We start from the raw sequence: 27,815 nt of genomic DNA, 5'->3' as shown, positions 1-27,815 counted from the left end.
ACATTCCACTGAGCTTTCCATTCTGTGTGCTAGGTTGTTTTTTTTTCATTGATACTGCCTTTCAACTCCATCTTTGTATACGCCTCTGTGTGGATAACACTGCACAAGGGAAAGTGTCACAGTTAGGCACAGATGTAGAGAAATGTTCATTATTGTCCTTATTGAGGGAATTCAAGGAGTAGTGCTGGTGGCCAAGCTCGCTGTCACAAATCTCCTCTTAATTTTCTTTAAAGTGTTGTTCTTTGTGGCCATTGTCTGCAAATAGTTTACTCACTTCGCACTAGTAAGATTTTCACTGCTTTTTGCCTAAATCTTACTCTTAAACCTATTTTGTAATTTAATATGACCATTGCCAGATAGCAATGCAAAGGTACAGGGACGGTGTGGGGGGGGGGGGCGGTGGTGGGGGGTTGAGGGGGGGATGGGGCAATTAGAGTTCTTGCTACATTCTCTCGAAACCCCGTAATCTTTGCAACATTCAGGCCACTTGGAATATGGCAACATTTTTAATCTGAAGGACCCAAAGATTGAGAACCAGTGTCGATTATTGTGACAGAGTGACTGAGTCAAGTTTAAAGGAAGCCATCGAAAAGGTGAGTCCGAGAAGGCCAAAAGCACACCCACTTTTTCAAACCCTAATTTGTGATAATGTTTGAACGCCTTCTCCGAAAAAAGTCCCTTCAAGAAACTTGCCATTTAATCCATTCTTTGCCCGCTTTTGCTGCTTGAAGGCCTATTAGCAACTAGGAAAAAAAAAAGCTTGTCCCCTGACAGTGAAATATTTAATTTGGGTAACAACTCCGTGGAGGCCAAAGGCAGAGGGTGCTTTGGCAACCACGAGGACACTTTTTATCACCAACACTTTAAATGATTCTGGTCAACCCCACCAGGATTGTTTATTAGACCCAATATACCCAATAGGGCTTAACCCTGTTAATCTACCTAATGGTAGTATATCAGACTCTTTGCCAGTTTGCCCTGTTATACCAACTGTTGCTCTGAACCTTAATGCACCAATAAACATGATAACAGTAGACAGTGGGGTAATAGATACTAGTTGTGTAGAGAGTAAAGGCCCCCCCTACACCAGCATAATTACTCATGGCAGTCTTTTCTGGAATGTAGTGGGTTTGCCAAACAAATTAGGCATGAAAGACTGAGAAGAGTTTGTTAGCAAATTTAGCATAGTTTGCTTACAGGAAACCTGGATGTGTATAATAGCTCACATAAATGGCTTTTATTCTGTTCACACAACGGCTAGACCATCTGTGGGCGGTCATGATAAGGGAGGCTTATTAACTCTGATCTCTACAACATTAAATGGCAGAGTTAGGAAAATGCGGTTGGAATCTCTGCATTTCCAGATTATTCATATTTTGTTTAAGATAAATTTGACCCTTGTGGTTATTAACTTTTATCATAACAATTTTAATAGCGCAAATATCACTATTACCCAGGAATTGGAAAATGCACTTACGAACTACATTGAGGAGATAAAAATGGACTGTGTAATACTCTGGGGGTGGGGGGGGGGTGATTTTAATTTTAAATTGTGCACATTGTCTAAATGTGAGGCATGTCACTATTTAGCAAGGGACACAGTGGGTGGTTACCACTTTGAGCACAATCCGGGTGGGGACATTCTGAATTTTCTACTGTCAAAATTCTCACTCTTTTTAACCTTAGATTGTTTTGCGCTCCTAAATTCTGACATGGTAACATATGTGGGAAGAGTGCAAGGGACGTTGATTGACTTCATTATTCCGTCTGACTATTTTTACTCTCAATCCGTGTTTTTTAATATACCTAAAAAACATCTCCGTGATCATTACCCACTAACATTAGGATTAGCAATTCGATCAGATTCTTTTACGACACCAGCTAAAGTAGACCCCTTATCTCATACCAAAAATCAGGGAGTTAACCCGGAAGTGGTCTACTGTCAACCCAGACTTTGTGTTGGAGGCGATTATAAAGAGCAACCTTTTGCAAGTACTGGATGGTATGGAAGAAAGTTTAAGCGTCCCACCCATGATATCATACAAGGCAATAACTGAGACAACAAAGGTACTCTAACTAAGAACCACCCAAAAAGGATACAAAAAAACAAAAGGTGGTTTAACAGGGAAAGCTCACAACTACATAACAAATTAGTCAAGATTTGAAATTTAAACCACGAGACAAAGTAGGAGTGCGACAGATGCGCATAGATTATAAGCATGCACTGGAGAAATGCAAAATGGAGATCAGACAAGAAGCATGGGGCCAATTATACGTGGCATCCTAGAGTAAAGATCCCAAACTCTTTTAGAAACTGTCAACGACGAGTATTTTTGTGACACAAAAAATGGTAACATCGACGCAACAATTATGCCTGAAATGTGGGTAAAACACTTTGCTGGTCTCTACAGTAATAGCACTGAGACACAATGTGGTGCACATTCTCAACACATGGCTTCTCCCCTGGAACCCCCAACTCTAGACAAGGTAAATAGGGCACTTTCCCGGAATGTAAAGAACAAGGCCCTTGGGCCGGATGGTATACCTGCAGATTTATTTTGCGCAAATATTCTGTAGTGTTGTTAATTCAATTTTGTTCTGTTCCTCGTGAAGTTTTCCTGGTCTTCACGAGGAACGAGAAGAATGCCTTAGGTAAGCATGTGTGGCTATGTTTTGATTTAATATGTGCATGCGCTTAGGCATGTGCTGTGCATTGTTTTGTTTTGAAAAATGAACGTTGTAGCGGAAGGCAGTTAATGGGCTTACCGGCAGATGCTATTGAGCATTTGAACAGGAGGCCACTTCGTCTTCATCAGGAACTAGATCTTCAATAAAGTTCCACTTTTTATCCAATATTGATTGTGTATTCACTACACTAATATTGGCGACAAGATTCTTGACGGATATTACCTACGCTGAATCATTTTAAGGCATTTCAGAGTTTTTGTCAATTTCATCACTCCTGATTTTTTCCCGACGAAATTGATTGGCTGCTTCCGTCTCCCAGTGGTGACTTCAAAGCTGCTATTGGACCAGCCTTCATTAAGCTCACCAATCAAAGCACTCTTTACTCCTTATTTCTTAATTCTCGTACCTCAGCAAACGCTACTGGCACGACGAAAGTTAGGGCATTCTTCATTCAACAGATTTGTTGAATCCCTTCAAGCGCTGCTCTCGAGACGCAGAGTCCCCAGCTGAGTGCGATTTCTAAAGGAGATTACTCTTCAATTCAAGGTGAGACCTCTTCGCTGACACACACAGCATACTTGTGTGTTTTGCTTCGCTGATTTACACAGCTTAAAACGTTCTAATAATTGTCACCTATATTTTGGAGATCATTTACTGACTTACACAACATTCTGGTGTGTTTCTTTTTGCTGATTCACACAGCTTTTGAATTTACATTGTTTGGATATTTATTTCATGTTTATGAACGTTATTTTACTTATTAATTGTGATAGTGCAGTATATTGGAATATGATCAAACATCATTTTTATTAGTCTCTTTGACATTGTGTATTTGGTCTACCTGATTAACGTTAGGTCTACGCCTCAGACCAGTATTACTGTCAATCCTCCTAAGGAATTTCTGTGTGTTCCTGGTGATCCACCTGCTGTTTGGATTCAATGGAAGGAGTATTTTATCAACTATCGCTTTACCATTGACCATGCCAACAAATTATCTAATGACAGGAAAAAAGGTATTTTAGTGCACAGTCTTGGGCCAGAAGGTTTAAGGATTTATAGCAAATTGAATAAAGAGTCGGTAGGAGGTGATGAAAATGTGTTTAATCAGGCCATTATGCATTAAATTTTTCCATAGAAAACAACTTAAACATGAATCTATTGATGATTATGTTATAGCTCTTCAAAAGTTAGCCATTGACTGTAGGTTTGGTGTTATTGAAGAAGAATTGATCAGAGACCAAGGTGTGATGGATTCTTTTGATCCTACTATTCAAGATAGATTATGGAGCAATGGCGATAATCCTCTTAAAGACGTTCTAGCAGTAGCTCGCAAAGGTGAATTATCTGGCAGATGCGCCAAAGAATTCAAAGAGTCAGGTGGTCATCAAGTAGAAACAACTTCTAAAGAAACTGTAGCCAGAAAAAGGGAATGCTACTAATAAACACCATTTTAAGAAAGAGTCAACGTTTAATAAAGAATACCGTTGTTTTAGATGTGATAGCAAAAATCACCTAGCAAATGATAAAAAGTGCCGGCAATTAAAAGTCGTTGTTCTGTTAGTGGGAGGGTGGGCCACTTTAGTAAGGTATGCCACGATAAAAAAATCTAATAGAGTTAAGTATGTTGAAAAAAGTGACCTTAATTCTAACGATGATGACAGTGATGATGATCAACATGGTACTTCTAATCCCAACAATAGGGTAGTTTGAATATTTGTAATGACATACTGTCTAATAAACCCATGTGTACTATGTCTATGGGTGGTGTAAGTATTTACATCGCTGACGATTCAGGGTCACCCATTACAATTATTAATGAATCAGTTTGGATTGATAAATTCATCAATAAAATAGGATCACATTTGTTACCCCCTAATGTTGCTCCTGAAAGTTTTAACAGAGATCCTATTGATCTTCTAAGGTTAGGAAACATTTGTTCAGATTCAAACACAGAAGTGCCCTTTGCAAAATGTATGTCTCTAAAATTGGTCCATCTGTGTTTGGGTGGAAAGATCAAAGGAAATTGAACACCATATTAGATCCTAATGGTATAGAACAAGTTCTGATTGTAGATTAAGGTGACTCTTTAGGCAAGTCTTTACGTATTGAATTCCCTAATGTCTTTTCTGGATCTCTTTGGAAAATTGAAGTGTGACGAGGGGGACCCGGAAGACCCGGTACAACGACACACGAACCACTTGAACATGAACAAAACCCTGTTGCTTTCTGTCACACAGCACCCGGAACACTGGAAGGAAGACGAGCACATTCCCCACCGACCTGAGACTGACTTCCGGGAAGACCACTGTTTCTTTAATTGGGCGTAACTGGAACCGGGGCCCGCCCACAAGACCGACGTAAAACTCAGCCTTGACCACACACAGGTGTGTTCATCACCCGGAGGAGTAGGCGGTTTGAGTGACGAGGAGGAGAACGACGGAGTGGAGAGAAGTACGGGAGCTGAGGAGAACCGGAGGAGAAACCGGAGAGGAGAGCAGTGACGGAAGAGGAGCCCGGACTATCGAGGAAGACAAGGCAGCTCGAGGCGAGCCGGAAGAGAGAGACGACGACTATGGCAGCAATCCAGGAGGCCAACGGGAAGGCGCTTCGCCCAGCCACACTTCAAAGGAAGTGTGGCTAACACAGGTAGGATCTCGCATTTCGGGTTGGGTTGAACGTAGGTGGAACAAACCACCCTGATAACGCACACGGCATCCTTTGCACTAACCCCCACCCCTATCTGCACTGTACCGACACCTAGGACTTTGTGGTGTGTTTATGCATGTGTGATCCTCACTCCCCTCCCTAATCACTGTACATATCTACAAGAGGACTAAATCTGCCCCATATCTCTGTTTTTCGAGCTGGAAGGCGCCAGAGCAGAAGACTGGACTACCAGTCCCAGAAGCCCCCGGGACAGAAGAGGAACCGAACCGGAAAAACGCAGGGAGCGGCGTTCCGCCACAGAGGCTGCAGCTGAAATACCCCTTCCCTACTACTGCAAACAGATACAACACAGACGTATCCTAAAAATAAAGCCTGCGTTACCATCAGTGCCTGTCTCTGTAAATCTATTCCCATCACAAAGCCCACATGAAGGTTTTGAACATTGCATTCCCTTAAAACCTGATGCTGTTTCCAAAGTCCATAAATTGAGAAATATTCCATTTGCAGTCAGAGAGGAAGTAGCTAATGAATTGAATAGATTGGCAAAAGATGGTGTAATTGAGCCAATTGAGAGTTCTCAGTGGATTTCTCCGTTGGTCGCAGCCAGGAAGGCCAACGGAAAAATTAGGCTCTGCATTGATTTGCGCCATTTAAATGCTAATATTCAAATTGATCAATTCCCTCTTCCCAAAATTAATAAAATTATATCGAAAACAAGGAATGTGCAGGTGTTTTCTACTATTGATTTATCGCAAGCATATCACCAGATACCTTTATCTGATTCTTGCAAGGATTTCACTGCCTTTGTATCTCATATTGGTTGTTTCAGATATACCAGAATGCCTTTTGGCCTGGCATCGGCTGCTGCTGTGTTTAGCGCTTGATGCACAACATTTTTGGCCATCTGCATTATGTGTTAATTTTCCAAGATGATATCTTAATTATGGGGAAACACAATGAGGATCACAAAAGCAAACATATGGAAGTACTCTCTTTAGTAAACAAATTTGGATTGACTGTTTAATATTTAAAATGCAAGTTCGCTGCTTCCAGTGTGAATTATTTGGGTCATGAAATCAGTGCAGTGGGTATACGTCCCAAAGCTAAATTAGTCTCTGCAATAACTGATGCGCCTAACCCCAAAAGTAAAGAGGACGTCAAGTCATTCCTACGATTGGTTGAGTTTTTCTCTAAGTTTGTTAAAAACAATTCTGGTAGAACTTACCAAATTAGACAACTTTTAAAAGCAAAGGCTGAATTTGTATGGTGCAATTCTTGCAAGAAGGAATTTGAAGATATAAAACTTGCTATTGCTCAAGCCCCCGCTCTTCAAGGTTACGACCCTATGGGAAAAAACATCATCACTAGTGATGCCAGCGCTACTAGTATTGGTGCTGTGTTTTCCCAAATTGATAAGAATGGCAAGGAATTAATTATAGCTTATGCTTCTAGATCGTTGTCTCGGCTGAATGTAAATATGCAGTTATTGAACGAGAAGCCCTTGCGTGTGCCTGGTCTTTGGAGCATTTTAGAACGTATGTTTGGGGCAAGGAGGGTGTCATTAAATGTGACCACAAACCTTTGGTTAAAGTGTTGTCTAATGTGGGGGTGATTAATGTTTCTTCGAGATGAGCAAGAATTTCTATGAGACTCTTGGATTACATTTATAAAATTGTTTACATCCCATGTAAAGAGAATGCCATAGCACATGTTCTTTCTAGGTTTCCGACCCAGTTGGTAGAAAATCAAGATGATCTTATGGAAGATATACAAGTTGCTTGATTATGGGACCATGGTATTGATTCTGTCCAAAAGTCTGATTGGAATGAAGCTTTAGGAAAAGATGAAACTTTAAAGAACATTTTAGAGTTTGTGAATGTGGGTTGGCCAAGTAAAGTTGAGTTATAGGATCTAAAACCGTTTTGGGAAGTGAGGAATGAATTGGCTTGTTTGGATGGGAATCTTGTTAGAGGTGATAAATTAATTGCTCCTTCTCTGCTTAGAAATAAAATAATTTAATTGTGTCACGAGGGCTATTTAGGGATATATAAAACAAAATCTATTGTTAAAAATAAGTTTTGGTGGCCAGGTATTGACATTGATGTGGAAAGAGCAGTTAGACAATGTGAGTTATGTATCTCAGCTGACAAATCTCTAAAAAACATAAAACCACCTATGAGTGATTTTATGTGTCCAGAACTGCCCTGGGAGAAGGTGGCTGTGGACATTATGAGGCCCATCGGAAGCTCTGGGAAGTATGTCATTTCAATGATGGAAATATTCTCAAAATTGCCTGTTATCAAAGTTATAAAGAACTTGGAGACTGACACAGTTCTAAAATTCTTTGATGAAGTTTTCCTCAGTGAGGGCATTATTTAAATAAATGTGATATAGTCCATAAAACCACTTCTTTATATAATCCAAGTGGAAATAGATTAATTGAAAGATTCAATAGGGTATTGAAGGGTGCCATTCAATTAGCTCTTAAGAACAATGTCTCATGGGAGGTTCAAATGTTTAAGATTCTTTGGTCCTATAGGGTGTTCAATCTGAGGCTACTACGTTTTCCCCATTTGAGATCATGAGAGGAAGGAAACCAAGGTCAAATTGGGTACCAAGTTGGATAAAAATTAATTTGGATGTTAATTGGTCTTCTTCTAAAACAGTGGAAAATTTACATAGAAAACATGATGTATATAAAAAATGTATGATAAAAAACATGGTACTCAAAATGTAAGATTATCAATTGATTAGAGTTAAGAAACCTGGTTTTGTTCACAAAGGTACCAGCAGATTTTACAATCCTCAACGTATTTTCAAATTAAGAAAAATGCTGTTAATTTGAATGACAGAAAATGTTGGAATCTCAAAAGAATTGCTTTGTGTAAACAACCCGTTTTTTTAAACGCAGCAAGCTCTTGTCCAGAAGTTTGCAAACAAAACAAGCCAAAAGGAGAAACAGTTAACCCTGGATGGAAAATCTGTCACATTCAAAAAACAATATAAGGACATTCTTGTTACAAAAAGACTAATTAAGAAACCTCGAGCACTGCAAGATTTTGTATGTTATTAAATGTTTTTTTTAATTAAATTTTTTTTGTTTTGTTTTGGAAAAAATGAGATGTGTAGTGTTGTTAATTCAACTTTGTTCTGTTCCTCGTGAAGCTTTCCTGGTCTTCACGAGGAACGAGAAGAATGCATTTGGTAGGCACGTGTGGCTATGTTTTGATTTAATATGTGCATGCACTTAGGCGTGTGCTGTGCATTGTTTTGTTTTGGTAAATAAACGATTTAGTGTAAGGCGGTTAATGGGCTTACCGGCAGATGCTATTGAGCGTTTGAACCGGAGACAACTTCGTCTTCATCAGGAACTAGATCTTCAATAAAGTTCCACTTTTTATCCAATATTGATTGTGTATTCACTACATATCCATATGTGGCAACCATTAATAACAAACATATTAAGATGCTACGCAGCCTCTGGAGTCATGGAGATCAGTCATAATAGTTCCAATCTTAAAAAGGGAGACAGGTCGGATCCTAAATGCTATTGACCGATTTTAGATTGCTTGAAATTGGACAATGCAAAAAAAATTCCTTGCCTCTCTTATGTGCAAGATCAATTGGAAAAACTGTGATTGCAGGATTGTTTTGGTAGTCCTGGAAAGATATCCTCAATTTCTAAGGCTAAGCTTAAAAGTGACCTTCTTTCATTCTTGAAGCAAGTAAGAGATAGTTACGAGATGGCCAAAAAATGGGTTGTTGAGCATTCATCGTTAATTAACTCCCCACAAATTGAATCCTATCTCTCTTTCTCTTTTAATCGAGTACAAATGTTTTATCTGATTAGGTTTAGGATGGGAATTAGGATGGGTATTGCTCATCTGTTGGTTTTGTACCCATGTGATGTTTACTGTGATGCCAAATTAGAATTGTGTCCATGTAACTCAACTTCTGCACAGAGCACTTTGCACTTTATGTTCTTTTGTAAATTGTACCTTAATCCGAGATGCACCTTTTTAAAACCATTACTAAGATTTTTAAACATTAGAAAGTGTCACCCTGCATTATGCCATCTACTTCTTTTAAACAATGAATTCACTTGTCTTATGGTCTATAAGTATCTCTCCTCTGCAGTCCGACTCTGTAATATTGTTGGAAAATGAATTCCTGGGTTTTAATTAGGTCGGTTGACATTTTATCATGTATACCATTGTTAAAGAATGTTTTATTTGTTCTTTTATGGCTGTCATTAAGCCAAATAAAGATATTTTGACTGACTGAAACAAGGCCACACCAGGAGGTCTCTCTCAGCAACCATGGATAAGTAAGCAATTCAGGAAATAAGGTGTAGCCAAGAAATCCATGGTGCATGCAGTGTCGCCTGAGGAAAATTCCACAGCCTACCTTCAGCCTTAACACCATTCAGGGAAAACAAAGAAAAAAGGGGAAAGGAGGACTAACAAACTCCTGGCCCTATCGGTGATTAAAGGGATTAAAGTGGGTCACAGAATACAGAGGTGGAGAAAGAAATATTCAATGGGGAAGGCTGATAACTCAGTGTCCTCATTGATCTCCCCAATATCTCTGTTCTCTTTAGGGACTAGAAAGAATGACAATGGCTATTAAAGTCTGGTGTTCAAGAGACCAATGGTAGGGAGAGTCGAAATGACACATAGGTTTTCGAACAACCCCGATTTAAAAGGCTTGATCAGACTTCTGGTATAGAACAAGAACAATCCAAACAAAGCCCCAACACTAAGGTGATAAAATTAGTGCCAGACCTAGACATTAACAGTTTCAGTCTCTGTCAGTCTTTCCCGTGCTTTACCAACAAACAGGGAGAGAGGGAAAGAGCCTCAGCAGAGGCACTCAATTATGTCTGAAAGAATTAACTATCCACTTGAACAGTTTCAAGAAAATCAGCAAACCTCTAACCTATATTACGCCACCTAAATCCTGAACTAAAGATCTCAATTTCAACTATTAGCATGTTCAACTGAATCAGTTTGCATAAATGACTTGGACGAATGAAGCATAGTCATGGATATAAGGAGACAGAAGAAGCTGCATCTTCAACACATGCAAAATGAACATTAACAATGCCAAAGATTGATTCTAAATATGGGTGGGCGGAATTTTTCATTCAGCTAGCTGAATTGCTGGAATTTTGCAATTCTGCATTGCTATTGTAACGAAGAGTTCCGGCACAATTCCGCCGATCGCCCTGTGGCGTAATTTGTTTCCCATGGGGCTCCAGAAATGAGAGCTGGCGAGCACAAATGAGATTTTGGCGTCCCCAAATGTGATTTTCTAACACCAACGGTCACTGGCAGTCACCGTAGCTGCTTCTCAAGTAGATTTGCTGCCGTTTAAGTAGATTTTGTACTTAAGCAGCAGTGAAATCAGCTCGAATGGCCACGCGCTCATATGTAGCACATTGTGCCAGTCATGCTGATTTGATCTACATATTTTCCACCTGTTGGCGGAACTCCGCAGGATCTCGTGGACCTTTTTTGTAACTCTGCAAAATTACGCAGTCAAATTTTGCCAGTTTCGCCCACCCCTAACCCTGGAACAGCTGAGGACTTAATAAAAGCTATTCTTCAAAAAGTAATTTCTATAACGAGACATACATATTCAGGAAGATAGTAAACCATGTAAAATTTCAGAATGGGTAAATGTGGACACTTACCAAGGTTTGTAGTGGTAAGGAACAGATTTATGGCTCTTGAGGATTCCCTATTCAGGACAGTGGTTTGAAGCAGCAGAAGTAAAGCCCTGGAGTATAAATGCAAAGATCTGGAGAACAGATACCAACCAGTTTATCTTTGTTTATTTCGGATACTAAAGGTGGCAGCGCGAACTGACCACAAGACCCAAGTTGGACTACATTCCTTAGAAGAGCAGATGTCCCCTAGCACAGTAAGTCAATCCCAGATCTCCTTACAATAACTGTTTCCCTAAGGTTCTGCTGCCCCTTCCATAACAGGGAGACAAGTTACATACCACAATATTTTTTACAAGACGTCCTACTTCTGAAGGAAATAATCCTGACTACTGGGAATGAGTGCAGAAGATTCGAGCCATTAACTGGATTTCCTTACTTTATTTTCCAGGCTTGGGCATAGACATTGCAAAGAAATAAAATGGGATGCGATCCTTGCTTAATAAACGTAAACAGATTGGGGTGTCTGCCACTAAAGTGTCTTTAAACAATCTGAAAGTAAACTGGTGTGGCTGCTTTAATTTATTTCCTGAGGTTGATGAGACCAGACAGCTTTTATTGAAAACTAATTAGGTTGAGAGTGCTTCCAGCTTAAAGGAAATGTATAGGAAGCTGTGTTGGATTACCAGAGTAAAATGGGGAAGCAGGAACTGCCATACCCATTTTGTGGGGAGGGCTCAATTCTAATTTCGGGATGGAGTGGTTTTGCAGGGACACAGTCCTCTGAAATCAGGCAAAGTCTTAGCTGTATATCTATAACATATACAAAGACAGGCAAATAGGCGAAGGTCATTGGCCAAGGGGATTCAAGGGTTGCTACACAGGCCCGTCCCTATTGATAAGGCTCCAGCTGTAGTCCTTACAGGGATACCACAGTGCTATTCTACACATGACTACAAAATACCTGAGATCAAGAACTCGAGCCCCACAGTTTGTTTAGCATATTCTCTTTTTTGTGGGAGGTGAGACATTGAAGCCACCTATAGCCTCCAATGCCTTGTTCTACTTTCGAGTTTGCAGGAGAAGGGGGTGAGGAGCTTGGGCTGCTGATAGCACAATTCCCCCACCAGGCATGAGGGGTGCTGGAGGGAAGGGAAAGAGAGAGAAGCAGTTATGGGCGTGCAGAGGTGTATGTAGTGGGGTAGAAGAGAAGCCACTTGGGTGAAGAAGGGCCTGGGGAGAACAGGGGCATGCACTAGGGCCATCAAGGATAAAAGAGCAGAGTTTTTAATACATTACAAAAAAGAACTTGCTTCTCTTTCCTTATTTTTTTCTCCTTTTGTCCACACTCTTTTCTATGGATAATCTGGTAAGAATAATAACACTTAATGTAAAGTTGTTAAATGCTCGCTCAAAATAAGCTTGTGTGAAAGCTTTGCTTGCACACTTAAAGTATTACCTGGCTCAAGCAAGCGAGAACACCCTATAATATAGATCATCATATATTCTACCAAATGGGAGCAAACTCATTTTCTATAACAATGTAGCCACCCCCTCCTCCTAAAGGTATAGCAATTCTTATATTTGATACAAAACTGAGGATTATTTCCTGCATTTCTGATTCCGGGGGTTGATAGGTGTTGGCCCATAATAAAATAGGGATTTTCCAGTTCTAGCTAAGCTCCCTATATATGCCTAAACCAATACTCCAGATATTTTTCAACATTTGATGCTTAAATTATACACATTTATTGATCTGCTTGTTTTAACATGCAATTTGAACTGTATTTTTTGCACCGTAAAAGGATACCATATAAGAACGAAGCCAGTTTGATGGATTATGACTGCCTTGACAGACAGATGGACTGGATTAAAAAGCTACATGGGGATGAAGGCATCCAGTTGATCGGGCGTATCTTAATTTTTTCACATGTAAGTTCCCAATACTAGTGCACCAACTACTTAGTGAGAAGACAACTGGCGAGAATCTTGAAGAATTTTGGAATTTATAGACATCAATATTTTTCATGGTCCTCTAAATGCTCTGTGCTATAGGAGGCTCCATATATCCCCAAGACTAAAAAAAAACATCAATGTATTTTTTATATCATTTATATACCTTCTCATGGCCCACTGTAGGTGACAGAAGGCCGTAACGCTTGGACATACCAAACAATAGCTTTCATGGCAGCAAACGTGCTCTAGCAATGCATAGATGCTGCATGTGCAAATAGCTGAGACAGGGAAACGACATGCAGCTCTAGTGCAAGCAAGACACTTCTCTCAAAATAATGTACACACCATCCTGAGGAGTTTTCGGGCTCAAAGCATATTGCTCAACAATTTCAGCCATCAAAATACTATACATTTATATTTGATGACAAAACAGTCCTAGCTTTAGCTGCTCTAGCATGTGACAGTAATACCGGACAAGATATCCAGAAAGGAAAGGGTATTTTTGGAAAAAGCTGCACAACTAAGATTACAGAGATGTATGTTCCGCTGCAAAAAAAATGTATGTTCTCATGTCCGAGCAATATCTAGATCTGAATTGTTTGCCATCTGTGTCTACTGACCACATTGTCAGCCTATTAGCTCAAGTGACTTCTGAGAACCTTTCAGATGCCATTAGGTGTGTTCCCAGTGTCAAGACAGTGCATACTGGTGATCTACCAACAGAGATATTCACAGTATTCAAGGTGCCTCTACTGCTTTCCCTTCAATCTCCTTTTCAAGGCATAATGTTCGGAGCCTCTATGCCTTCATCTTGGGAACGGGCACAGATCATGGTCTTTTTGAAAAAAGTTAAGTTCATTATTGCATTACGTTTATATATTATATATGTTCCTAGTGACTAGGTTCCCCAGATCCAGTGTGATAACGATACCAAGATACACAGCTGTATCAGTAACTTGTGGATCAATCATAACAACTTGCCTATTCTTAATTATCTGAGTTTTTAATTTGTTCAATTTGTACCCAGAAAATCTGCCAAAGTCCTGTGCTAGCACCTCCAACGTCGCTAGCTAACTAGTAAGGACTGTTTTGTCACCCAGTATAAGTTCATTATTTCATTAGGTTTATATCATCCCTGCTTCTGTGCCAGGTGAGGTGCTAATAGATTTGGAACTGTTATCGCAGGATGATTATCATCATGGCAATACAGGTTCATTACAGGAAGGAACAGTCTAAGCCATAATAATTTTGGAGCAGTCCCAGTTGATTGAACTAAGACTTCGAAATTTTCAAAAGCACCGATTGCCTTAGAAACCGAAAAGCCACTTAATCAGGTGAAGTAGCCATTTCTCTGGGCAGTGGTACAGCATCTGTGATTCCCAACACAGTTTATAGGCTGGTTCCAGGACTTTTTTGATCCACTGGAGCTTCATTGACAATCAATAGCTACCGCTGTGACTCATTTGACATCTTCAGTGGCACCTGTCAAGGTTGCTCTCGATTTTCTATATGCTCGTTATATGGAGTTTTCTATTACTATCTTTTGAAAGGGCAACATACAAACCACTAGTATTATTGTCTAGAAGAGCTTCTGAAGTATGCAGATGGTGTCCTGATTACCACAATGGCCTCAGCCGTTGGCTTCTTCTCTGGATATCAATGAAATTAAGCCTAGCCACAGTTCAGGATCTTAGTTAAGCTCTTAGTTTAAATATCTGAGGATATCCACAGCGGCAAAATATCACAAAATTTGAACTTGTGATGAGCCAGCCTCAAAATAAATCATATATATTCTTTAAAAAAAACAGTAGTAGGAGGCTAATAGGTTAATAAGAAAACTGTAGATGGATGGGACAAGCAAAGGAGGTTGTGGTTGGTCCCCGCTTTAGGGAAGTGGGGAACGAGAGACAGACAAAGTTAGCTGTAGTGGAAGTGGAGCAGTCTAACGGGAGGTACTCAGAAGGGACAAGCCACGGAGACCGCAGAAAGAAAGAGGAAGGCCAAGCAGTCCATAGTGAAAGTGGGGCAGATTAAGAAGGGTGCTGCAGTAGAGGGCAGGTCAAGGAGGCTGTGGAAGGAGGGTGAATGTCAGAGAGGATGTACAGGGAGAATGGAGACCAAAGAACCTGCAATGGAAGTGTGTGGTCAAGGAGACATAAAGGCAAAGCAAGGATGCAATAAATATTTCTTCATAGAAAGGACAGTTGATCCATGGTATTCTCTTAGAGGAGTTTATAAGGGGCAAACATGATAACATAATTTAAATGTCTATGTAAAACAATGTAACAGCGCAGAAGGTGAGACAAAAGCTGAAGACCAAGCTGGCTTTTTGAAATTCACAAACAAATGGTGATTATGTTGTCGGCCCAAGTGCACCTACCTGAAGTAGAAATGTGCATTGCATCTGCCAGGCACTTACCAGTTCAATCCTGCTTGTTTTCCATAAATGTGATACATCTGCAAGCTGCTTAAACATGCCCTTTAAATTCACCATCACAATGGCAGCTAACACTGTCTGGAAAAAAGAGGGAACGTCTGAAAGAGCCTTAGAATATGGTAAGCTTCAAAATCATTGCACCATGTTATCTCTATTCCCTTAGGATGATTTTTTAAAACTCTTTGAACAATTCTAATGAATATGGATTCTACTCATAAAAAATAATAGAGATGACCTAATCTGGACCAGTTACATTATTCAGCTTCTTTGCAGAGTCAATTTTTTGAAAACCATATGACACCAAGGAACCCCTGTATCACACATCTCCTGCAGTCTAGAACAGCTACTAGAACTCCTAATGTATCTGTTTGCATTTTGAAAGAACTATATTTTTGTTACATTGGGCACACATTAAATAAGACGTTTTTCTTGAAGGGAGATCCTACTTAAAGAGTATCCAATTTGCTTTCACAATTTAAGACCAGTTATTTTTGTAACTGAATGTTATCTTTAATCAACCACATGTAACAACATGACAATAGTTTTGTTTTTTTCGGTGAAAAAGTTATTTGTTTTGTGACCTTTTGGGACTGGGAAATGGAGGAGAAAGGTAATCAGTCACACTATAGGGAGGAGGGAGGTACATGGCCTCTGTGGGATTTGGGATAACAAACTTGTGTTTGCAGAGGGTATAATGAGCAGATGGTAACTTTCTGGAATTACTTTTCTATTAGGGGCACCTGTATTAAGTATGTGGAACACAGAAATGTGGCTTTGCCCTAATCAATCCGCACATCTACTTACTTGCATGAAAACAAACAATTCCTAATTCTACATATGATCAGTACGGGGTGCTTACTACGGTATCCGACACCTACCCACTAAGGTGTTGTTTTACCCAAAGATTCTAAGAATCCTGGTATATCAATTTCAACTGTGCACCAGAGCACACCCAATCTCTATATCTATAATCCAGCTAGTATGTCACACATAGGTCTGCATAGTAATGAGTCCTTTCAATAATCTAGTTCAAATTCCCAAGTTGTCAATCTAAGGAAGGGATCCGGTCACACTCTTCAATCAGATCTTTATGTTTTTTATTGTCCAATCAGATAGTTGTTGATACAACAGCAGCCTTATGTATTAAGTACTGAGGGGGACAAATGAAGGGTGCAGGCCTGCAGGATGCAGCTAACACTCAAGCCCGAGTGTTAGCTGCATCTGCCTGGAACAAGGTAAATGTCTTTGAAGTTAATCAGGTTCCTGGGCATAGTCGACAGGCCATCCTGTCAAAGGCACAACAATACCGTCCCACACGAAATGCCCTTTGTGCCTGTCGTGGGCGCAAGTTCACACGCCATTCACACCTATGCAAATGCTAATTACTGGAGGCAGAAGTGGAAGACCGAAATGCATATTAGCTTCCTGAGATTTCAGGCACAGAAAAGGTAACTTTCTAAAAGTACCTTCTCTTTAATAGGTTTACAAAATATGATTTTGCCATTATATTGGATTTTGAATAACTATTAATAAGAGTCCTTAAATGATTTTTCTAGCTACTTCCGAACCGAAATTAGCATCACTAGTTGTAACAATGTAACCCAGTGTTTTCCTATAGAGCAACCAGGCATGCTACAGTGAAAAAAGATTTTGGGAGCTTTTTCATAGTAAGGACATGTGGAACAGTAAACATTTACATGACCTTCTTTTAAATACCATGCACGATACCTTATAGGCGATAATCCCTACTTAGGGGTGACGTATTAATAATTAAAAGGAAGGTTTTGACCTGTCATAAGCGGTTTATATTGACAGGTCAAATTAGCAGTGTAAAACTACACAGCCAGACTACAATGGTAGGTCTGGAGACTAGTTTGCTGGATCACTGCAGTGGGTGGAATTATGGGTGCTGCAGCCCACTAGTGACATTTACCTTACAGGACCAAGTACACATACAAGGGACTTATAGGCAATTTAAATATGCCAATCAGGTGTACAATAATTTCAACATGCTAAAAGGGAGAGCATAAGCACTTCATTGCTGGGTAGCAGGAACACATTATGCAGAGTTCTATGGCCAAAAAAATAGGGTTCAGCATAAAATCCAGGGTGATGTGGCCGATAGGGCAAACTTCCAGCATATTGATATGGCATTTTAGCAGTATTTGTTGGCAGGCTAAGATGCTGTTTCCTCCCAGACTGCAGCCTGAACATTCCTGTGATATGCTTAAAGTGCTTTTGTCCAATATAGGACTGCATGTTTGATTACTTAAGAGTTAGAATCATCAAAAAATGGATCAGTCCAGGATCATGTATGGTCCCTTTAGAAAATAATCGCAATTTCAGAGCATTCGGCAGTGGCATATGATAGTTGGAGAGGAAAAGTGACTGCTATGGCCTAACCTATTCCCTCTACAACTTTTAAGTTATTAATTTGTCTACTGTCCAGTGATTAGAAATAGTCAGAGGTTGGTAATGATATACATCAGATGCAAAATAACTGTCATTCATGATGGTCAGAGATAAAACATAATTGAGTTTCGTCAGATGTAAGTAAAGTGTTCCAGCTAATGTGCATGTGTTGTTGGGAAAGCATTATTAGGAGCAAAGTAGTAGCCAATTTGTATGTAGCCCTGTAGCTTTTTAATTTTTTTTTATATTAGGACATTTTGGGGCTATCAAAAGACCCTAACTGCAAGTGCTTAACTGTAAAACATAAAAAAGAAATTGGATGTTAATTGGTGCATTTGATACTTATGTAAGACTGCTAAAAAAGATGGCATATGCAGTGCAAGCTGCCTGAAAGTCAAATTCCAGATGATCACTACAGCTTCTGGTTTTCAGTAGGAGGACTCCTTACAGCTTTTCTTGCAACAGTGCATTTTGATGTGACTGCCTTAGTCAGGAAAAGCTTATGCCTATCATGTTAAAGTGCAGCAGTATGATCACCAGTGTGGCAGCATGTGAGGCTGCCATTTTCATCACACCGGTGCCCGATTAACAGTCAATAGCTGCTTATTTATTTATTTTTATTTTCAAAGTTTTATATAGCGCGAACAAGATCTTCGCAGATATCAGAGCGCTTTACATAGAAGGGTACATGAGGGAACAAAGTCAAATAAGTAAATCAATAGATCACACAGTACAAATAATACAAATAGGTGACTGCAAAGCAAATCATGTGAGTAGTAAGACAACTCATACAAATAAGTAAAGAGGTCAAGCATGTAATACAGATCGGTGCAGGGTGTTAATAGGGTTCAAGATAGTATTTCAAGTGTATTTAGCCACGAGGATAGCTTTTACTTCTTTTTTAAAGAGTGTAGTGGAGGAGATAAGCCTGGTTTCGGGAGGGAGTGAGTTCCAAATCCTAGGCGCCATTCCTGAGAAGGAGCGCTTGTATGTTTTTTCCTTCCGGAATCTTCGAGGTTTCAGCAGAAGATTGTTGGTGCCTCTTGTGTTTCTGATTCCCCCAGAGATTGTCAATTTCTGAGCAAGGTAGCCTGGTGAGTTTAGGTGTAACGCCTTGTGTGTCATGCAGGCGATTTTCAGATGTATTCTGGCTTCAAAAGGCAGCCAATTCAGGGACTTCAAGTCGGGGGTAATGTGGGAGTTCTTTTTTGACCCAGTGATGAGTCTCGCTGCAGCATTTAGAGACGCTTTTAGTGGTGCGGTTGTAGTTAGTGGGAGTCCGCAGAGGGCGGTGCTGCCGTATCCTATTTGTGGGATGACTAGTGCTTGTACTGCAGTTTGGAAGTCTTTGGCTGGGAGGTAGGGTTTAAGTTTCCTCAGAGTATTGATCTGGAAGTTCGCTCCCTTTGTTGCCTTGCTGATATGTTGCTGCATGTTGAGATTGGTGTCGAGTGTTATGCCTAAAGATTTTGCTGAGTCCACGATGGTGGGTTGGACATTGAGTGCGGTTAGGAGTTTAAGCCAATGTTGAGTGGTGGATATCTTCGCTGGAGGTGAGATCAGAAGGAACTCTGTTTTCAGGGCATTGAGTTTGAGGTGATTGTCGGCAAGCCAGGATTGGGTGCATCTGATCGTTGAGTTCAGGAGCAGGATGTCATTGGTTGATTGTAATTTGAGGTAAAGTTGGGTGTCATCGGCGTACATGTGGAAGTGTACATTGGATGCTTGTAGCAAGGTGGTGAGAGGTTCCATGACTAGGTTGAACAAAGTTGGGGATAGAGAGGATCCTTGGGGGACGCCTAGCGTTACAGGTATTGGCGAGGACATCAGGTTGTTGCTCTTGAATTTCTGCGACCTGTTGTGAAGAAAGGAAGTGAACCATTTGAGGACAGTTCCAGACAAGCCCATTCTTGTGTTTAGTAGTTCTAGTAGATTCTCATGTTTAACGGTGTCGAATGCTGAGGAGAGATCAAGAAGGATGAGGAGGCATGAGTCGTTTTGGTCTAGCATTTGAAGTGCGTCGTCAATTATGTGAGTCATAGCAGTTTCTGTGCTGTGTCCTGCTAGGAAGCCTGTCTGGTGAGGGTTGAGGAGATCGAATTGCTCAATGTGTTTAGTCAGTTGTAGTTGTGCGCATTTTTCCAACAGTTTGGCGAGAGTGGGGATATTGGTGATGGGACGGTAATTGTTGAGATCAGAGGGGTCGGCTGTTGGTTTCTTTAGTAGAGGTGTGACCTGACCAACTTTGAGGGAGTCAGGTATGCTTCCTTGTTGGAGAGAGCTGTTGATGATTTTAGTCCAGAGAGGGAGAAGCAAAGGGGTAAAGTCTTTTACTGCGAAGGCAGGGAGGGGGTCCGTGAGGTGATTGGATGGTTTCAGGGTGCTGAGTAATTTGCCAATTTCTTCTTCCGAGTATGTGCCAAAGGTTGACCATGTAGCATTGTTTTTTGGCTCAGCGGGTGCTAGGCATTTGGGTTTGGAGTAGAGGCTTGCGTCAATGAGGAGGTCGCTTTTTATTTTGTCAGTTTTTTGGATAAAGAAAGCAGCGAAGTCTTCACAGGAGGGTGCCTCACGCCCAGTGTTGAGTGGTTGTGGTTGCTCCTTGGATTGTGATTTGATTAGCTCAAACAGTTTTCTCGGGCGGTTTTTTGCTTGGTCAAGTTGGAGGCTGAAGAAGTCCGATTTTGAGCGTTTTATTTTCCTGAAGTAGGCGTTTCTCTTTTTCTTCAAGTCTTTAAGGTGCATTGCGGAGGGGGCTGATCTCCAGGTCCGTTCTGCCATTCGCATGTCTCTTCTATCTTCGTTGAGACTCCCGTCGTACCATGGTTTGGAGATTTTAGTAGAGACTCTTTTTAGCTGCATAGGTGCAGCCTCATTAATTATAGAGGTCATAGCGTTGAGATAGTGGTCAGTCAGAGTTTGGACGTCCGAGGCGCCTGCAGGTGGGAGTAGGAGATTGCAACTGTTAGGGGGCAGAGAGCCTGGGTTGAGCTTTTTCGAGTCTCTTTTCCAGACTTTGGGCTTGGAGAGTTGCGCTGGGTTGACTTTGACTTTTTCGTTGATAAAGAATGTGATAATATGATGATCTGACCAGTCACAGGGTTGGATGGATTCGAGTTGGATAGAGTCCTCTTTGGAGATGATCAGGTCGATGGTAGAGCCTTTCTCGTGTGTCGGGCTGTTGCATATTTGGGTGAGGTTAAGGGCATCGAGGAAATTTTTAAGACTATTTACCACCGCGTCGTTGGGGTCATTCCAGTGGAGGTTGAAGTCACCAAGGTATATTTGGGTGAGCTGGCGTCCGGAATTGGTTGAGATCATATCCATGATTTGTTGGGAAAAGGTGAGGTTGTCCCTGGGTGGGTGGTAAATGCTGTGAAGAGAGCATATCGGTTTGCCCTCACTAATAATGTTGAGGCAGATGTATTCCCAGGATGTTGGGGATGGTAGGGATGTGGAATTGACTTTCTGAACAGAGAGGTTGTTCCTGTAGATGCATGCGATTCCACCACCTATTTGGCCTGTTCTGTCGAGCCTGATAATGTGGTAGTTGGGAGGAACCAGAATGTCCATTATGGGTGTCGAAGATTCAGTTAGCCACGTTTCAGTCAGTATGATTAGGTCAAGGTCCCGCGATAAGAGGAGCTCAGCAATGGCTGCTGAGTGTTTCGTGGCCGATCTGCAGTTGAGGAGAATGCATTTGAGACGGGGTGTGTAGAGGGTGTTAGATGGTTCTAGCGAGAGAGGGACTTTTCTAAGGTTATTGGGGATGGAGAATCTGCTGTTTAGTGTGGGTGGTCTAAGGGGATTTGGGTGTATCGTGGGAATGTTGCGGTGTGGGGTGCTTGTGTGAGTTTGGGGGGCTGGGTCATAGGAGCGGAGAAGGGTGAGTGTGTCGAGGTCAGAAGAAGAGTTGTGAGTGCGGCGAGGGCGGTTGTTGCGATTAAGAGCTGGGATTGATGTCAGATTGGGGGATAGCTGAGTGCGAGAGTTAGTCGGAGGGGTGGGGGACAAGTTTGGCGGGGAGGTGTAGATGTGTGAGGGATTGCATGGGCGATGCGGGGGACGAGGGCAGTTGCTGCGCCTATGAGCAGGGATTGACGCCTGGTGTGAGGCGTGATGAGGGTGGGGGTCCGCCGGCGGAGTAGGAGACAAGTTGGGAGGGGGGGTGGAGGTGGGTGGGCGGTGTATGGGGTGTGTGGAGAGTAGTTCTTTGATGGCGTGAATGTCTTCTTTGATCTGAGTGAGGGTGGCCGTGATGTATTCCATCGTAGGGTAGGTGGTGGGGGTGGGAGTGGCAGTCAGGGGTGAATGGCTGGCCAGGGAATTCGTGTGCAGGTGGGAGGGAGGGCTGGTGTTCGAGCAGGTCTGCGTTGTGTTGGTGTGCGGGATGGGGTTAGGGAGGCGAGAGGTTTTGGCCGGGAGGGGTGTGGATGAGGTAGGGAGGAAGTTGGTGTTATGGGTGAGGGCATTGGTGGTAGGCGGGAGGGACGAGGTGTAGGCTGGGAGACTGGTAGCCGTGGTGGGGGTGTAAGGAGGGTAATGGGGGCTGAGAGTAGGAGGGGAAGTGGGATTGGAGATGGTCCTGTTGAGGGGAGGGGGAGTTAAATTAGGAGAGGGGGTATGTTCTGCGAGGTTGATTAGAGGGTAATGAGGACTGAGAATAGGGGGGGATAACGGGGGGGAATTGTCGGAATGGGTGTTATTCTGGTGCTGGACAAAGTTAGGTGTGTTATGGGTGGGAACTGTGCTGTCAACGGCGAGCGGGGTGTTAATGCCCGCTGTAGGTGTGATAGGAGTGTTGAGGGTATGTGTGGAGGTCCGCAAGTTGGTAGAAGGGGCGGGGGAAAGGGCGGTGTATAAGGGGGAGCGAACTGTGTCTGTGATGGAGTGCTGAATTGGGATAGTGGGGTTGTGGGTTGGGGATGGGAGGTCAGGGGTGGTAGGTGAGTCCCTGATTGAAGAGTATGAAGCTGTGAGGACATGGTTGGTGGGACTGGGGGAGGTATGAGTGTTTGTCCGTGAATTGGAGAGGTGTTCTTTGAAGGTGGGGAACATGTTGTCTAGCAGTTCCAGGTTCCTGTCTGTGGATTGTGATAGGACAATCCCGTTATTGTAAATAGTGATGGTGGCTCTGCCTGGAAAGACTTGGGATGGTGTGATGGAGAGAGTTAGGCTGTGAGCAGATTTTCTAGTGGAGGAAACGGTGAGTAGGGTGAAGAATGCTTTTCTCCATTGAGCTCTGCGTGTGGTGTGGAAGATGATATCGGTGTTCAGGGATCAATTGACCGGTGAGAAGTAGGTGTCAGCAAAGGGGGTTTCAGGGTGTGATCTAAGGAAGTTGTGTTTAAAGCGTTTAGCAGCTTTTTTGGTGAGTGTCAGTGGGTAGTTGATTTTATATGTGTGATTGCCGATAGGATCCATGTTGGGAAAGGTGGTTTAGGTGGGTATGGGAGAATGCACTATAGTGGTACACATGTGCAGAAAAACAAATACATACAGTAAATTACAAAGTACAAAAGTGGCACTAGTGATCAACCAGCATAACCCGAATATAAGTGTGTAGAAAAACAAATACATACAGTAAATTACAAAATACAAAAGTGGCACTAGTGATCAACCAGCATAACCAAAATATAAGAATGTGCAGTAGAGCAATTACATACAGTAAGTTACAAAGTACAAAAGTGGCACTAGTGATCAACCGCATAACCAAAATATAAGAGGTAGCTGTATGTGTAATTGCAGTAGCGCAAATGCATACAGTAAGTTACAAAGTACAAAAGTGGCACTAGTGATCAACCCGCATAACCAAAATATAAGAGGTAGCTGTTGGTGTAATCCAGGAATAAAAGTGAAATGGGTGCAGCTTACAGGAATAGAAAGAGAGATGGGCGCAGCTTACAAAAAATGTATATAAATATGTGAGGTAGCGATCAGTGCAGTACAAGAATAAAAAGTGAGATGGGTGCAGCTTAAAATAATGTACAGTATGTAATCCAGGAATAAAAAGTACAGCATGTAATCCAGGAATAAAAAGTGAAAAGGGTGCCGCTTACAGGAATAGAAAGAGATGGGCGCAGCTTACAAAAAATGTATATAAATATGTGAGGTAGCGATCAGTGCAGTACAAGAATAAGAAGTGAGATGGGTGCAGCTTATAATAATGTACAGTATACACATAGAAGTATAATATTCAAGATATACCGGTCCAAAATACCGGTGCAAACAAAAGGCAGCATGAGTCAAAAAATGACACTAGTGAGTAGACAGAAATATATGAGCGGTCGGTGCATTAAATACAAGTAGAAGTATAATACTGCAATAAAAGGTAGACACTCTGTAGTTGAGATTAATCTAAAGTGGCCAGATCTTAGGTATGGTCATATATTGAGAAGGACTAGTCCATGATGGCCGCCATAGAGAGCGAGACCACTCTAAAATGGCCGCCAAAATAGGGGAGATAGATACGATAGTCCTCTGTTAGTTGCTGTTGCTTTAGGACCAGGGAAGGGCAGAATCAGTTTCTATTTGAGCAAGCCCAGTTCCTATCTTGCTGGGAGGGAGGGAGTCTTATCTCTGTTTTGGTGGTCTTGTGTGGAGGAGTCAGGCCGGGGAGCCTCATGGGCCTCGTGGCTACAGGAGGTAATTTATTGCTACAGTTTTATGGCCCCAGCCATTTTGTACAAAGGAAAAGTAAATGTGTACAGGCGATCAGGGTGGATAAATACCTTCTTGTTGATCTGCTCAGCCAGTGCTTTGATGTTGCCAGCAAAGTGATGTAAAGTGATGCATTTATCGGAATTCTAGTCCGAGGGAACACACAGCTACAGTGTGCAGCGCCTACTGGCAGTTTGATTTGCGTGCACGGCCAGGGCAGCTGGGCTGCAACCCCCTTCGACTCAATATGTGTCACTGTGCCCTTCTCGACTGCCCGTTCCCCCTCTCCTGCAGATCCCGTAGTTCCCCTGGGCGAAAATACATCCAGATATCTAGCTCAAACTTAATTAAGTGCTGGAGGGGCTAGAAGGCCGAGTGGTCGCAATCGGACCCAGCCACCAGTCCACGTGCCACTCCAGAGCCAAAAACTGGCAGTCCCCGGGGTCCTGGGGGCAGAGCCCGGCTCCCTCCAGCAGCGGAAGATGTATCGCGCTGTCGAGGGACCCTCACCTGCCCCACCCGATTCAGGATTGATCCTGGTCCGCCTCACGGCCTCTCGTCCACCCCACGGCTCCACTCCTGCCACTCTCTGGGCAGTAGCGCCTCACCTCCGGTCAACTCTGACTCCTGTCGCAGGCGGCGAAGGCTCCCGCTGTGGGTCGCTGCTCCTCTGGGTTCCGCCAGCCTCAGGGCTCCACTCGGTCAGCCGCTGCTCCTGTGGTGGTGCAACACGCCTCCGCTCGCCGACCGCCTCCTGCGTCGTCCTTCCCTACCATGCCGGGATCGCCCGGCGCCGTAGCAGTAGCAGACCAACCTCTGCAGCCGGTGCTGGTGGCGGCGCCCACAGGCGCATCGGATGCCCCCGATGGCAGACCGCTGGTGAGTCCACCTCCACTCCGCCCGGCGCTAGATGTTGTGTTTGCCGCCGGGTTGGACACCTCCGCTGCAACGCCGCAGCTTGTCCCGCAGTCACCTCTGGTGCACCGCCCCAGCTCGTCCCGCAGGCAGTCACGGGCAACCACAACGTGCACCCGCCGTCCGCAGCGGGCTCCAGGCAGCAAGCACCAGAGCCGTGCTCCGCCTCTGGTCAGGGGGAGCCCAGGGTCCGACGAGGAAGGTGGGGGTGACTTAGCCTTCCCCTGCGATGTGCAGCCTCCAGGCAGGTCGGTGATCCTCCGCAGGTTTCGTCCTCCGCCAGGCAGGTAAGGAGGAAAAAGTTACTTTAATTCCAGTTACTTGTACTCCAGTTACTCTTATATTGCTTTGCCCGGAATGGTGGAGGATGCAGCTGGGTGCTAACGGAGATAAAGCCAGATTGGGATCTCCAGCACTTGGAGCTCTTACCAAGAGCTCCTACCCGGTGGCCATCTTGGATACGTGCTGTTCACCCAGGCTCAGCACCCACAGGTAGTCAAGGCGCTAAAAAAGCTTGATGATGCATTTCAATGCAGTGATGCAGACCACCACACTAAAATGTATTAGTCTAACGCCTAATGAGAGGTAATTGGTAGGGCTGTGCATCAGGGAAAAACTATGATGGTTTGGAACTTACACCAGGTTCCCGGCAACACCAGAAAACTTACCTTAAGTTCCATACGCTGGATCTTCAGAGCCTGACCATAAGGTTCAAGTCATGAATTTCTGAAGAAGCAGACAAAGAAAAACTGGAATTGCCTTTGGTCACTTACTGCCCATTTAAAGGGAGGGTCAATACTGCCGAGGGAGGGTAGGTTTAACGTTTAAATTGTTCAAGCTGGGTCACATAGTGCCTAGATGGGAGGGAGGACACCTCATATAGTAGGTAGTGGTAGGAGAAATGGGTTGAAATTAATCTATGCTCAGCTCTTACTTTTATATCAGTGCAACAAATCCCCTTCAGTGATGTTTATACACCACTGCATGAAAATTTAAAAGAAATGTCAAAACACTGAAAATGTATATTTGTGGTACATTTATTTTTAATACTGAGGGTACATCTAAGTAATGCCTTAAACAAGTGGTATAGTTTTCACATTTTAGCACATTTTACATACCTGGGGTAATGGTTCAAACAGATAGCCAATCACTAAAATAACCAGCAATACCAAAATGGATGACAAGAGGCCTGCCATCTGAAAGACAAATCACATTAAAATATCAATTTAAGAGACCTGCAATTTGAAAGACAAATCACATTAAAATATGCATTTAAGTGTCCATACAAAGATGGTCTCTTGTGTTCTGCTATGCAAAACGTACTTCTTCTGCACTTCTGGCAGAAGAAATGTGTGACATACTTTTTGAAATTAAGTGTCTCTAGATTGCTTAAAATGTACCCACTATTTGGATTCCAAGGCTACTTTTTTTCCATGACCCCACCAGATACCTTACCAGTCACCAGCTCTTCCTACTAAAACCATACCCCTTGTAGATCCACCAACCTGCGCATGGTTTAAAGCCCCTAATTCATCATGAATTCTCAGTTAGTCTCTGGTCAACAACATAGCAGTAACCACACTATTAGGCATGACCTCACCATCCTGAGTGGTGAGCACACAACAGTATTCCTCCTCGGCCACAGCACCTTGTTTTACGTGTAAAGCACCTGAGAATTCATGCTTGTGTATGGGCCATAAAAGAAAGCTTTTTGTGCTCTTGAAAGAGATTTACAAGGTATGCAGAACTGTGTTGGGACTCAAAGGGTAGGGAATGGAAAGTTGAACATAAAGTCACATTCTTTTTTGCCTCTTCCTTTTTTTCAATTGCTTCCTTTTTGGTCAGACCCCAAATGTTGCATTGCCACCAGCATGCACTGCCCAATTTTCTAAACTTATCATCCATCATGTTACACTAAAACTAATATAAAATGCAACCATTGTGTCCTGATATATGTTCTCCTTGGTTGGATATCTTCTTGGTTGGATATGCTACCATCAACTACGCTGCCTGACCTTGATCGCACCAGTCCCTCCACCTATCGTCTATCCCCAAACCACACACCATGTTGTTAACCTCCCAGCTAAGTATAGCTTTTGCAATTGGAACTTGCCTTTTCTGCCCCTTGCATACAGACTTTTATCATTTGAGTCACAAGTTCTACCATTCCATACGCTGTTGGACAGTATAGGGCTGTTTTGAGATGTCTTACGGACATTTCCTTGAGAAGATTTTGCATCTGGTTAGAAGTAAGCTGTACCCCATTGTCCTCAATAAAGACCTCAGGTGGCGTCGGTGAGTCCACTGTGGGCAAACCGAAGGTCAGCTTTGTCTCTGGAGGGTGGGGGACCATGCTGGAACTGTTGGCCCACTTCAACTCAGGCTAAGGGGGCACGGGTGTTGTGGTAGTTT

The 27,815-nt window shown here is 42.6% G+C and overlaps 1 protein-coding gene across 1 annotated transcript in view; it reads right to left on the bottom strand.

Moving 5' to 3' along the window:
- The window catches only part of SLC26A5 (solute carrier family 26 member 5), a 392,278-nt gene that overhangs the window by 67,310 nt on the left and 297,153 nt on the right, over positions 1–27,815 (bottom strand). Inside the window, exons 11-12 of the mRNA XM_086967432.1 lie at positions 26,522–26,599; positions 15,399–15,494 (exon numbers count right to left, since the gene is read on the bottom strand). Of these exons, the coding sequence (XP_086823558.1) occupies positions 15,399–15,494; positions 26,522–26,599 (174 nt within the window). The remainder of the gene's footprint in view (positions 1–15,398; positions 15,495–26,521; positions 26,600–27,815) is intronic.

The sequence above is a fragment of the Lissotriton vulgaris genome, chromosome 1_1, assembly GCF_964263255.1.
Source record: "Lissotriton vulgaris chromosome 1_1, aLisVul1.2, whole genome shotgun sequence".
Taxonomy (NCBI): Eukaryota; Metazoa; Chordata; class Amphibia; order Caudata; family Salamandridae; genus Lissotriton; species Lissotriton vulgaris.
Note: the sequence above shows the minus strand (reverse complement) of the source record. Positions and strands in the feature narration are given on the sequence as shown.